This window comes from Empidonax traillii, unplaced genomic scaffold (assembly GCF_003031625.1).
Source record: "Empidonax traillii isolate 1590-97213 ecotype Southwest subspecies unplaced genomic scaffold, ASM303162v1 scaffold50:size1795014, whole genome shotgun sequence".
NCBI lineage: Eukaryota > Metazoa > Chordata > Aves > Passeriformes > Tyrannidae > Empidonax > Empidonax traillii.
The window spans coordinates 1499010-1513526 of record NW_020955243.1 but is presented as its reverse complement, the minus strand read 5'-3'; the positions used below and the strand labels follow the sequence as shown (position 1 = coordinate 1513526).

The following is a 14517-nucleotide window of genomic DNA, read 5'->3' as shown; positions in this document are numbered from 1 at the left end:
ATTACCAGCTTCTTGCTAGAGAACATGCAAATTAAGTAGCCAAAAAGAACTCAGTTGTACCAGGGAGAGATGATAAACCACCACCTTCCTTAATTACAGCAGATGAAGCAGGCCTAAAACAGCATAAAAGGGCAAATCCAGACAAATAATGTTACTTACTGCTAAAGCAAGAATAATTTAAAAAAGAATCTCAAATACTACTAAGAGTTAAGAAATTTCTGATTGGTGCTGCAAGGAGCCCTCTGATAGGAAGCAAAAGGTACTTAAGCTGCATTTTGAAAAAGATCCTACAAAGAATAACCCTCCTACCTCATTGTTAGACCTGCTCATCACTTTTCTGGAAGGCTTCATTTTCTGTAAAGTTTGACCACACAAACCAGTACTGAGGTTGCTTGTTCAGAGAAGTGATGTCTGGTTTAAATACTGACAACAACCAATACCACCTACACACTCAGAGAGGTTAGAGGAACCTGCCCATAACAGGGAGCTCTCTGCTGAAGAATCCCTCATGTATTTGAGAATGCTGCCTCAGTATTAATTCCCTCCCAGTTTATGTCTTTATGTCCCCTAATGAAGGGAAATAAGAACGCAATATATTTCAGAAGTCTGCTGTACGGTTACTCCAATCCCTTCTAGCTTACAATTACAGCTTTTGTTAGTGATTCCCACTGCAGCACCTCTGTAAAAACCTTGCCAGAATATAATTAAAAGGAATGAGATTAGGAAAGCATAAGAGAAGATCCAAAAGAAAAAAACTACAACTTTCAGACACTGAGAATCCAAGTTGCAATCCATATTCATGAACACACAGAAGTGTGATCAATATCAAGAAGCAACATTCTATGCCTTCTGAACAACTTACATCCTGTACAGATGCTGCAACACAGACAAAACCTAATTTATCATGAAAGAAATGAATGAAAAAAGTACAAGCCTTTTTCTTTATTTACACTATACTTCAGACTGAAAAAAAAAGGAGACAGGAGCATTCCTGCAGGCCTCAAGAAAAACTGCCTGCCACGTGAACAGTGCAGATAGAATATATGCAGTCTTTTAAGCCATGCACGTCTCTGCTGCTGCCAGAAAACAGCACAGGCAGCTGTGGGAATGGCTTCTTTATGTTATATGAGCAGAGTTCAAGTATTTTATTAAAATAAAAAACTACTACGATTTAAATATTGAGTTGCATTTTGAGACTTAATGGTCATGCCAGAACACATGCTTAACTCAAAGAAAACTAATCTAGGCTTTCACATGAAAGGGACAGTTAAAATACTGACATACCTTTATAGTGGTTCCATTTGCAAATTCTAACCTTGGGCCCATCCTGGTAGTTTCCCATAAACTGATCACTCCTTGTGCTGAAAATTTGCTTAAAACAAAGGCAAGAGACTTACTATGAGTCTCATGGTCAACAAAGTGGCTCACACAAAGCCTACCCCTCTCGTGGACTCCCCAAGGTAAGAACTTACAGATGGGACACACAGTTTGTGCATCTTGAAAGAAAGGGCAACATCAAGGCTAGATAAGATCTCATTTTGGAAAAGATAAAAAAATAATAAACCAACCCTCTTAATATCTTCTATGCATTTGATGATGTAGCTTCTTTTGATAGCCTCTTTCACTGCATAAGCATCACTGAGGATTGTCAGATGTTCCTCCAATGCCTGCTGAATAAGACTACATGGTAATGTTGGAAGATGAGCCAGCTCCCAAAGAACCTCCAGAACCTAGAGGAAGAAGTGCAAGAATTGTCAGGACCCAGAAAGTACAAAGACTAGCAACTCTACATTTAATAAACAAGAAATTCAAATTAAAACCATTCACATGCCTTTCCAGTGGTTGTTTCTACACGTGCTTCTCGACCAATACGCCCGATCAGGCTCAGCAGCTTCTGTCTCACCCTATCACTCTCTGTCTCCCAGCTCTGGAAAGTAAAGAAATCACTATTAAAGCACCAAGAACCATAAGTCTGTTAAGTCTCAAACGTACACAAAAATGTAATTCACAATTGTTTTACTGCAGGAAAATCAAAATATAAAATGTTTCTACCATATGTATTTCCTTATTTCTGTTACAGGGAGTTACAGGACTAATTTGCCCAACTCTTTTTTCAAACATAAACTATTAGAGAATAAATACTCACTCACTTTAGATACCTTAGGACTGGCTACACAATGTACTTAAAATCTAAGTCAATTAGCAATACAGTAACAGATTAGGTTTCTGGGATAACATAAACATCAGTAGGAAAAGTGTTTGTTTGGTTGTTTTTTTTTAATAGTCAATGTTACATTTATATAGAAAATACAAATGCATTCAAGGAATTTGGCTTTCAGTACACTGGGTGCACAAATACATCTCATCAGTTCTCTTCCTAGGGAATGTAAATTTGTAGGAAAACTTACCTTTTGTATTAAAACAAACAAATGGTTGAGCTGATCAGAACTAAACTTCACAGCAGCTGCAGCAATAATGGTATGTATGTTTTCAATCACAGTAGAGGATTGTCCTGACTGAAAAGAAGGAAAACACAAGAAGGTAGGTTTTTAACCAAAATGAGATGGAGAAAAATCTTAATGTAAGCATTATCCTACTGTTCATGCCAATAAGAAAGAATAGCAGCTTTTGACATGTTAGAAAAACAAGGTCAAAGTAACTGTCTGTGCTACTTATTTGTCTGGCAGAGAGGTCTGTTCAGAGAGAAGTAATTCTAAAGCAGGAAAGAAAAAGTCTGCCATTATTACAGCAGCTTCAAGCTGCTACAGTGGCAGGAACACAAACATGACCATTTTTATTGCTTGGTGAAGTTCACGTGTGGGGTGTTGCATCTCTGACACTCTACAAGGTTTTACTCAAAAGTGAGCAATACAAAAATCTCTTCCCACATAGATGGAAGCACCATGGTAACAACAGCCAGAGAGAGGGAGGAAGTTTTGTGTTTTATTAAAGAATAAAAGTGAGCGAACTAGAATCCTATTTCAGCTCTACTAAGCATTAAAGACTTGCTGCTATGCCCGCACATACTGCAGGGCTGACAGAGTTCAATGAGTTTAGTCTAAAACATCAACATTTGGACAGAGAAAAAAAAAAAACATTTCCTGCAGGGGAAGATTAGTTTTTGGTCAAAGTTTCCATATGTCATTTGCATTAAACCACCTTTCCCACACAGTGGTAAGTTGAACATACATAAAGTGAAAGCCAAATGATGAATTGTCATTATACGGTCAATTATACGTAGGTACAGGAAGGTAAATGGGAATTCATACAGTTTGATCCCACTCTCTTTGAAGTCACATTGTAAGCCACATTCAAATTCATACCTCCAGTTACTTAGGCATGGTCTTTGGGCTGGACAAATACTTTGTCACCTTTTTCAGGCTGCCAACCTCTTATTCCAATCAAATACTTTTGCAGCCCCTTAGCACATGCTGCAAAAAACTGAACTTCATCATAGGATTTACTGACTGTGTTATAAGAAATTGCCAGAACAGTTGATTTTAAATGATAAAGGAAAAAGTAAAAGAAAGTCTCTGCATTAATTATACTGTTAAAATCTCAACATCTCCACCTTGCAATAGAGATGCATAGACTATAAACAAAATAAATCCATCCCACCATTACAATGTTTGCTTCTGAAAGACAGTCTAAAAGCACCCACCTAGCCTTGGCTGCTTACCTGAATTCTCCAAATTTTAGTGAGCTCATCTAAAGATAATTTACTACCCAGTAGTTCAATAATTCCCTTTATACGATCACAGTATTGTGCTTGGTCTATATTACCTGTCAAACAAAGAAAGGCAACTAAATTAATATATTTAAAACAGTATTTGATACACTAAATAAATGAGAATAAACAAGTTCTTTTAAAAGGAAAAAGAACAAGGCTATCTTAATTTGAAAATTCTTTCTGTACTGTTACAGACAAGTTTATCAGTACAAAGAAAAAGAACAAGGCTCTTTCCACTTTTTTTTTTTTTACTTCATAGAAGTGATAGCAGTCCATACCTGTAGAACATTACTAATCGGGAAAGAAAACCCTCTTTTCTCTCTTTTCTAGAGGCTAACAACATATAAACTGAGAGTAAAAACCCAGGGGACAGCAGAAGACATCTGCACAGATGTCAAACAGAGGGTTAGATGATAGTAGCAGAATTTGCAGAGCTTTACTTTATTTTGAAGACAACAAACCTTGAACTCTCCTTTTAATAGTGTTCCACTAAAATATATTGAAAGGGACAGATGAAATTTTAAATTTAAGTCCTTCAAAGCACGTGATAAAAGTCTTTGTGAGAGTTCTTACCTTCTAGAGCAATTGACAGAACCGAATTCTCTACGAGCCAATTTAGCAGTCGGTCTGTATCTATTGCATTCTTCACTGACTTGGAGACAGTGCTGTCTTCTATTAATTTTGTTACCTAGAAATTGCAAACTGTGAGATTCTAACAGTGATTGCCACATGCATCATACATACACACAATGACACCTATGCAAAAAGGCTCTTTATGAAGCTTAAGGGGGAATCCTGAAATATTTTGAGTACAGGAAGTGTGTGGGATTTTTTTTGTTTGGTTGTTTTTGGGGGACTGTTGGATTTTTTTGTTAATTTACTTGTTTGGTTTTGTTTTTTAATAAGCCATTTAAAGGCAAATTCCTAACCAGAAACACCTTCTCATCAGTCTCTGATGCAGCAGAACCTTATTCTCAGTCTGACACAGAAAATTTGGCCTGTGCTGCCAGGTATCTCTCTACAGATACACCAGAATTAGGTTATCTCAGCCTTCTGCTTGTTACGCTCAAATCAGTGCCCTATTTTTTATCCAATACTGAACTGATACAGGCTCCTCACTCTAGGGAGAGCACATTTCTGCTACAGCCTTCAAAAGCTGCACTCTTATAACTACACACAGATACACAGCATTTATGATTAAGAACCAAACAGCAATGAGGTCCAACATCTCAATTTTCCTATAAATAAAGAAGGAAAAAGCACAAAAGATGGACTCTAAGACTACAGTCTCTCCATACAACCATAATAAAAAAATGCAATTACACAGTGCAATGACCTGATATGAGCGGAGGTTTAAGTCCCATTTGGTCTTTTTCTGTTTTCTTCCATTAAAAGGAAAAAAAAGGGATATGCCACAGGATACTCAGGATTACCTCAGAATGAATACTGAATGAATAGTATGGACCATTGCTTTTAAATCCATCTCAAACTGCACTTCTTAGAAGAGGTTCAAATTATGTCTAGTTCTTTCTAGTTGGGAGGCCACAGCCCTTGCAGTGGCTAACAAATATTAAAACAACTTCTGAACAAATACCACAACAACTCCTGTCATATTAACTTGTTTTGGTATTTACTGTGAACTGAGCTTTCACTAAGGCAACATAATTTGTAAGGAAATATTGTGCCACCTCTTTTTTTAAGGTTGTGGTTTTGGTGGCTTACTAACATCCTATCCCACCTACACACATGCACACGAGCACACACATGCACACACAAAGCAAACCTACTTCTTTGAGGGAATTCATCTTTGCACTGAAGTGAGGAGATTTCAACATGCGCAGCAGGATGTCCAGCCGTAAGTCATCGACCGCAGTGACCAGATCAGGTTGGAAGCGCATACACAGCAGTTTGATACCAGATAAGAGCTCGGGGATACTGACTAGTCTCTGTTTAAAACAAAACAAACAAAAAGGACAAATAGAGGCATTGCTATTTTTGCTATTCTGTTTGAAATGTCAGTGATCCACAAAGAGTAGGTTTAGTGACCCAACATAGACTCTTTAAACTATGAAATACAGTACCATGTACATCTTAAAGTATTACTTGTACTCCAGAAATTTTAGGATAACAAAACCATCGGTCAAAGCCACAGATTTGGTACACTTGATTGCTCCCCTGTAGCTCTGAAACTTATGAATACTTTCCAGTTTACAATTAACAATTTTAGTCTATCTAAAAAGTCAACACTCAAAAATTTAATAGAACTGAATGCCAAATTCAGGGTAATGTAGGAAGTAGCCACAAGTTATTTACATGGACACTTTACCAACAACTACTAAATTCTCAGAAGCAAACAGCTAATGCAACAGTCATATGCACACAAATTAGACGAATTTCATTGACTGCATGACAGGAAGCATGCTGCACGAGGGGACCAATAAAACCAAAAATTCAACAGCAATAATAGCAAAAAATTTTTAAAAGGGTCATAACATCAGATATCTACTGAAAAAGGTATTGAATGGAATTGAGTAAGAGCATTTTGATCTACGTATTCGGTCATAGATCAATGACAGAATTCAGAACAGGCTGTATTTTTGCCAGTGAAAATAAAGCTATTGTTCTAGTCTACATTGCAAGCATTTCCAAGACACACAGGAAGTTATTCCTAAATATTTAATATGTAAAACATTACCTTGTCTTTTAAGTCCTTCTCTTCTACGTTCTGCACATATTTAATCATTTTATGAATGACTGGATCCAGCATGGGCTAAAGAATGTGAGAAGAGGCATGACAATCATTTTAATGTTTCCTGAAATCAATTACACTGCTCGAAAGATATGGCTGCAGCAAAATGAAATACTTAGCTGAAAGCTCGCCATTAGCTTAGACATAAAGCAACACCTACAACATACATAAACCTATCCTGAGAGCTATGTCCAGAAAAACAAGCATTTAGAATAAGAACCCATTTCAGACCATTGTAATGCAGCTTTACAAAAAGAGACAGTGATGGACCTCTCAAAATGCATCAGTTATTAGGTGCATGTGCCTCTCTGACTCCCATGGGCTTCTAAACTATCTCCTCTTTAAATAAATACTTTTGGTCACGTACTAACTCAGTATTCTTTGTTGGTGAGTGGAGGTGTGAAGCCTGGAGTACATCTGCACGTACTAACATATCATAATGAAATTTTTTTTGCAGTACCACAATTTTTTGCAGTGTAAACTCTCATATTCATGTGTCTGATCTCAGGCAGCAGGTTAAACTAAATGCAAAATCCATCCATCAGGCTGGATTAATTTCCCACATGGTCTACACAGAGGAAGCTTACTAATGGCAGTGGTAAAGCTTCTCGCTGCTGCAGATGTGGATACCCGACTACAGATCACTCCTTAGAAAATGATCTAAACATTGTCTAAGCCCTTTATTCATCACCTTCAGGATGCTCGAAATGGTTCCTGTACTTTCTGCAATGTGAGTTTAAATTAGTCACCAGTTTCAACCAGCACAGTTGGAAGCCACTTTTCAGTCCTCTGATAACTCATAACAAAGACATTTTACCTGTACTACAGAAGAGTTAAGATATTCTGCACAAACTCCAAATGGCTGAACTAATGCGGAGATCGCCTGAAAGACAGACAGCAAGTATTTCAGTGCACATTTAAGAGATCTTTTCATAGTTAGCAATCTGTATCTTAAAAGGCAAACGAAGATGAACAAGTATTAGTTATCTTATACAATAATTTCCAGTCACTTGCTACGATTGTTTTTGCTGTGCAAGTCCTTTACAACAACACATGGTTCAGGAAAGATTTACTCTATGGCACACGCTGGAGTATGTGCTATATATGTTATACGTGGCACACAGTACGTGTTATACACTTTTTCCTGAAATAAAAAGTGCCTTCCCAGTTTTCACTAGTCTTGGTCCTCTCATCATTCTGTTCAGTCTTTTCTGACTGATCCTGTTTCAGTCACAGAAATAAACAGACGGAAAGGAACACATCACATTTTGCTTGCTCTCTACAGCAATGAGAACTGTGAATGCAAAATTTAAGGTTAAAGCCATATGGCAAATTTCTTTCCCCAAGCATTACGTGGGAGAAACCTCCTGTAAATGTGTCATATACATGTCAAGATCTCTTCAACACATGATTTTAAAGTGGTATCCATTATCAAAGAAATTAAATGTATAAAGGCATTATCAAAATCGGTTTCTTCTCACACTGGATCAAGAATTGTAAAATTGAGTGTGCACCAGTGCAATCAAAGGCCTAAATTAAGTGACGTTGACCCATATTTCCTTCCTAAGCAAGCAGTTATTAATCATTAAACAAAGTCAAGTCAAAGTTTGTACTGTAGGACTAGGATGTAAATTCTAGTCATGCATTATTCTTCTGTCATGCTCACATATCTCTATATAAAGCAACAAACATCAATATCCCAAGAAAAAAAGTTGAATTCTCTCAAATGGCATTTCACTGAGAGCAGACTGATTTTATACTTGGGGACAAGATTCCAAATTACATCATTTGCTTTTACTCTCCTCATTCTTCAAACCTTGAAAGATTCATAATTCTCCTGAATATAGGTTAGGAAGCTAACACTAGCCAAGTTAGGCTTTGACACCAAAAATAGTTTAGCACTGTTGAACCAGTCAGTTTTTAGACACAGTTCTTGATAAGTTGTTTAGGATTAGACACTGTCTTTCTAAGGATTTTTTTCCTTAAACTGTGATTTTTATAATAAATGATGGAAGTCAATATGCAGCTAAATGCAGCTATGGATGCAGTACACAGAAAATCAGGGACATACTGGTGAACATACAGTGAAACTACTTTGATTGACATCTAACCAGAAGGCTGAATGTTAGCAACAAGGTACACTAATTTTCCCTCTTTTCTGTGATGTCTCCAAAGCTCTTTAGTCAGAATTCTTCTGTACAACCTCATTTGACCTCCAGTCTGACAGCACTTCTCCAGGGCTCTGTGGGAGTGCTGCTCTGATACCAAAGCAAAGGTAAAAGCACTGCCAAAAGGGACACCGCTGGTTCTACATGAAGGGTGTAATGGAAAGGAAGAAGTCCCATGACAGATGATGAACTCACCCCAAGTTCAATATCTTCTGAATTGAGTTTGGACTGAATTGCTGAAAATCCACCCAACTCTGCAAACTGAAATAAAAGAATCACCATTATGTCGCGAACTACAGTATTTTACCTTTTAAATAAGAGATCACAGAAAATACTTCACTAACAGTTACCAAGATGCCTACAAGTATCCTCTACCACGGAATATTCCAATCAAAATAAGCTTTATGTTTTCCTGGGAATTCAGGGGCACATTGGAGAATTCAGTGCAATTATACCTGGTTCCAGAGTTTAAATATCAAGCTAGAAACTCTGTCTTCAGTAAAAAAGGACATAGGGAAGAAAGTTAAACCACATAGAGCAACAGCTGACTGGCCTGACACTTTTGATTGGGAGACTTTTGCTTGTAGCCTAAGCTGAGCTCTTGACTTCCTCTAGCAAGAGCTACCACGCTCGGGTAAGGGTGATCAAGGGAAAAGGCAGCAAATCAACAAGATGTAGTTTGCAAGGCACCTTCCCTATACATAGGCAGGATTAAGATCTCAAACTGTATTTTTGTGGTTGTCAGAAAAGTGAAGAGTGAAAAAAAGAGTCGGAGTGGGGGGGAATAGCAATTATCTCTGAAGACAACTAACTCAAGTGACAAATAACAATTCTGCTTGGTTTACATTTACATACCCTGTTTACCAGATCCACCAGCCACCCGTGAGGTTCCTTAAACAATAAAAACATTAACAAGTTAGTAGCTGCAAGATCAATGCTAAACATTTGTCTTCTAAAACAGGGATTTGGACAGACACATTCAGCCCATTAACTCACACCTCAAATGTTATGTTAACACACTGTTATTTCAAAGGAAACAGCAGGTGTTTGTAACAGCTCCATTACTAAGCACATAGCTGGAGCTCTGGTTGGTTCTCATGAGCATCATCCTTTTTTGGACTCTGCTTGACATCACTGCCCATGTGCTGTGGCAACAGTACACACTGTGGCTGCTGACTCACAAGCAACTGTATTTATAGCACATTAGCAGTGTGGAACAGTATAAAGAACCTTTCCCAAAGCAGCAGATGTAGAATTTTCTTTCTGTGGCCACAAACTCGTTTCCTGAAGGAGAGATCAACTCCACTGATTCTGTTTTAGACCCACCCATCTAGAACAACTGTGACAAGACAGTGCAAACCTCAAAAACGGCCTCCTTGCCAGTGTGTCTGACTTCAAGATATCATATCCCTTGCTGTCAGAAAAGTATGAATTCTCTGCTAGAACTGAACACTTGGAGTTATCCTGGTCATTTCACACTCAACAATCAAACAGATGTCAGTCCTTAGATACACAGATCTACCCCTTGCGTACTTCATGTCTAAAGCAGCACACAGATTTTTGTGCTACTTTAGACATGTAAGTACAGAAGTTTCTAAATCTAGCCTCTAACTGAGAACTGGGACAATTTGAGAGCACAAATTCATTTCTACAGACCAGCATATACTGAAGATGTATTTGCTACGATTCTTGGTGACACATTTAAGCTTTCTTGTGTTATAAATACCTACTAATCAAACAATCTTTTTTGAAACAAAGACATCTACACTAAAGCTAGTTTTTAGGGCATGGCCATGCTTACCTTCTGAAATGTGGATACGGGTGAGACAGCATGCATGTTCCCCTCCCCAAAAACTTCTGCCCAGTTTCTCTGGCACACCTTCATTCGATTCTTGAAATGATATTCATTGTCGGGATTAAATGCCTTGAAAGAACAATGAACACCATGGATTATGCCAGTCTCAAAACCTATCTTGATAATATTTGACTTTTTCAATTCAGCATTTTTGGGGTTGGCAGTTAAAAATCTAGAAAAAAATAAAGATGAACAGAAGCCCCCTGCTCCTGCCTCTCAGTTCTCATTGTATAAAGTATTCTGGAGTTTCCATTCTGTACAGACAATATCCAATAACCATATGAACCAGAGAGCTGTAAAAAGGGAAGATCAACTCAAAGTACCAGTTTTAAAAAAATAAATAGTGAAGTGATAGTGAATGTGACTTTTTTGTTTTCTGAGACTGCTAGTTTTCAGAAGTTTTGAACAGCACACACCCCTTTGAATTGTATGCTGGATGTAAAATATCTGCAAGCAATGGCTGCAAATTTTAAAACAATAAACTACAACTTACAGTTGTTAAAAGCATCAGGACCATAAATACAAAATGCCAAATAACCAAATATTACAAATTGTATCAGAGAGTCAAATACCATTGTAAGTACACCAAGCAGGCCCACGGGAATAGGGTCTTGTTTTACTCTCTCTGCAACCAGGTCCACTAGCAGCATAAGCATGTTGTATATTCCTTCATGGATTTCAGTTCCCCATTTGTGAACGGCACTGGATGTCAACAGCTTAAAAAGAAAAAAAGTGATTTTTTTCGAAGTTTGAGCACGATCACAAAACAGGAGAAAAATTTATCAACCCCTGTGACTGTTTTCAGAGCAAATGCTTCCTTGGAGTGCACTAATCACTGTCTGGTGTGTTTTTCTTCCTGCACTAATGCCTCAAGAGTTAATTCAATTTGTATTTTACTGAAGAACACCTTAAATCACACTTCATGACAGAAAATAAAATGTATCAAACTGTTTTCCATTTCCACGCACTAGTAAAGACTGTAACCTTTGCAAAGAACAACTAATACGAAACTAATTTGTTTGCAGATTGAACTCACAACTATTAAATCTTAAAGCAGGCAGCCACAAAGCTGAACTGATTCAGCTGTAATAGCCGTTTACCAATTCACACTTTCTGAGCAGCCTCTATTGGAAAACAAAGGCCGTGTACCATGAAGAGAGACGTATTTAATGCTGCTTCCCACCTACTGAAACATGTTCTTTGAATCTCCTCTCATGTGGTTGTTTATAAAGAACACTAGGCTGCCATCTGCAAACTTCATTTAATATCTGCTAGGTGGGTCTGAAAAGCAGCAGTTTAAAAACTTCATAGTTTAAATACAATTATTTTTTGTACCATTAATAGTTTCTTGCAAATATTTCAGCAATTTTTAATTCAGCATATCTTGAACTTAGATTTCTACAGATTATTCTTCTGGAGGAACAATTTATACCATTTATTTGATATGCAAAAAATACCAAGTGATATAAAACTATTGTATGTAAGATTATTACTTTGATAGCCAAATGGAAATAAATTTTTCCCTTAAATTTCTATCTTCCCTAACTATAATTACATTCTCAGTATTTAAGACTAGGACTGAACAACTTTTTAAAAGGTGTATATGTGTTTTTATGCATATAGTCTAAAAACTGGGCAAGAAATTTAGACAGTATCCAAAATGGATGGAGTAGTGGGAGGTAAATTGGTTTGGGGAGCTCTTAAGAGAAAATTCACCCAGACCCAGATAAACACAAGCATTAAACACTGAGGGGAAAGACAAATTCTAAATGGATTGTGAAAAGAATGTAGCAACTTTCTGAAGAAGGAGCAGAAAGAATAGTTAAGGAAATCAAACTGTGAACTTGCCACCAATGACCTTATCCAGGAGTCTTTACACCTGTCTTTAAACCTGTGCTAATTATTATAGAGCTCTTCATTTAAGGGAAAAAAAGTAAAGGAAAAAGCTGTGTGCTAAAGTCTCCCAGAGTTGCAGAACTGGGACTTGGTATGATTTTAATCAAAGTTTCTGTATGATTTTAGTCTAAAAAATAATTTAAGTGTGATTTTAATCTAAGAACACTCTCAGTAGTTGCCATAGTTTCTGAAGCCTGGATTACAAAACACTATTTCTGCCATGAACAATGCAAAAAACCATTGACTTGGTCTACTGTACCTACTTACCTTTTTAAATGCTTCAGGCATGCATCTGTCCATAAATCTCTTGCAATTCTCATCGGAATCAGAAAGACCTTTAAAGAAAGAAGAATGCTTTTTGAAAGCATTTTAAAAATATATTTTTTAAGATTACCTCAGGGACCTCGTTGCAAGTTTTTGGGAACACCAACCCAAACCAGCAGTAAAAAATGTGCTACTGTTCATTCATATGTAGCATGCTTTTTCAGCAACAAAATGCATGAGTCAAGAAAACTCGCCTTTCAGAACAAACGAGTTTCACAATGTTCCACCTTTTACAACCTCTTCAAGCATTATTCTCTCCATAAGTAATTTGTAAACTTCAAAGTTTACAATTTGTACATCATTACTGATGCTTCACAGCCTCCATCCAACCCCAAACCTAAGCACAGCCTTTTAACACAGATTAAAAACAAAGAAGCAAACCAGAACCACTTAACAATTTCTATTCTTCCAAGAGATTACAACATCCCTATAGTCTGCCATCAGGCATGACAGAAAAACCATCTTGTACTCTCATTACATACGAGTTGTTGGGCGTGATGCCTCCTTAACACTCTTAACCCCAGCCAAACTCCTGAATACAGAAAAGCCAAATTCGGGTCTAACACAATACAAGCATTTCACTAGGGAAAAACAACGAGTTATACAAGCGTGCTACAGCATGGATTTAGACGACAGCTTGTTTTTACGAATGGAAAAATAATCAGCACAATGACAAAAAGAGTCAGTAATTCAGCTCTGAAAAAGTCTAATTCCTACAATCATTAGAACATAAAGAAACATATGCTCCCGTTTTTAAAAAAGCTTAAGTAAACAAATTACTATAGAGAAAAAGAAAAGAGATCAACATTCTTTTTACAGCATTGGGTGGAAGACTTCACTGTCAACTCCCTTCCCAGAGATGTGATCATTCTGCAGGGTGCCAAGTAAACAACTGCGAGATTTAAAGCGAAAGACACAACTGCCCAGCATACTGTCTGTGACACACTTTGAACACATAATCGGTATATTTGCGGAAAGAGAACTTACCCAGTCTTGCTAGGTAGGTGGATGCAATTAGGCACTTGCCTAGAGACTCCTCTCGCTTGTAGGGTATGGACCAGTGATCTGTTAAAACTCTGCTCTCCAGTTCATACAAGTTAGTTGTTGGAAACTCAATCCCTTCACCAGAGCAATTCCCATTTTCATCATTTTTCTGTGCGGGGAAAAAAGACGTTCAGGTAAAGCAATTTCTCAGACACATTAAAGGGTTTAGTAGCTTCAGAAAAGGCAGCTGTGCTTGTAACAAGCATGTCAAACTCTCAACCCTGAGGCTGCTAGTGTTTTTCAAAGTAGAATTTAACATTTCAATTTGAAGGGATTACATACCTGTATGTATTTTGTGCTACTATGTTTACATAACTAGTTGTTAACTAATTGCCTCTTTAAGAGGCAAATCTTGTTCCTTAGCGTATCAGATCCTAGAGCCAAGTGATAAGTACTTCCAGTCCCTGTGAGACTGTAAAGTAAAAATCTTGATCTCCATAGATCTGCATATTAATCCTCTGTTCAACAACTGCTGTATGGGAACAGTTTATTCTAAGAGGGGTGCATTTCACCCCATCACATTAAGAAATACTGAACACTGTTCCAATACATTGGGTTTTTTTAGTAACTAATAAAGAAAAATGTGCATCTCAAATTTAGTTGTTCAACAAGGAAACTACAATTGCCCACCTCCTGAAGTCAAAACGAGTTACTGGCAAATATTACAGAAGGGAACAGGGAAAAGGCAAGCAGAGAACTCCAGCTAAGCTTTACAGGTGTCCTTGCTAATGCCACTAAACAGCAGCTACTT

General features: G+C 37.4%; 1 protein-coding gene across 2 annotated transcripts in view; it reads right to left on the bottom strand.

The window, feature by feature from the left end:
• The window catches only part of USP24 (ubiquitin specific peptidase 24), a 62924-nt gene that overhangs the window by 36439 nt on the left and 11968 nt on the right, over positions 1–14517 (bottom strand). The window contains exons 3-17 of one of the 2 annotated variants that reach the window (XM_027879073.1): positions 13710–13875; positions 12666–12733; positions 11075–11218; positions 10449–10571; positions 9503–9538; positions 8843–8908; positions 7297–7362; positions 6426–6500; positions 5518–5676; positions 4304–4418; positions 3680–3783; positions 2409–2516; positions 1832–1927; positions 1569–1730; positions 310–354 (exon numbers count right to left, since the gene is read on the bottom strand). In XM_027879073.1, the coding sequence (XP_027734874.1) occupies positions 310–354; positions 1569–1730; positions 1832–1927; positions 2409–2516; positions 3680–3783; positions 4304–4418; positions 5518–5676; positions 6426–6500; positions 7297–7362; positions 8843–8908; positions 9503–9538; positions 10449–10571; positions 11075–11218; positions 12666–12733; positions 13710–13875 (1533 nt within the window). The remainder of the gene's footprint in view (positions 1–309; positions 355–1568; positions 1731–1831; positions 1928–2408; positions 2517–3679; positions 3784–4303; positions 4419–5517; positions 5677–6425; positions 6501–7296; positions 7363–8842; positions 8909–9502; positions 9539–10448; positions 10572–11074; positions 11219–12665; positions 12734–13709; positions 13876–14517) is intronic. The other variant, XM_027879074.1, reaches the window with a different exon arrangement.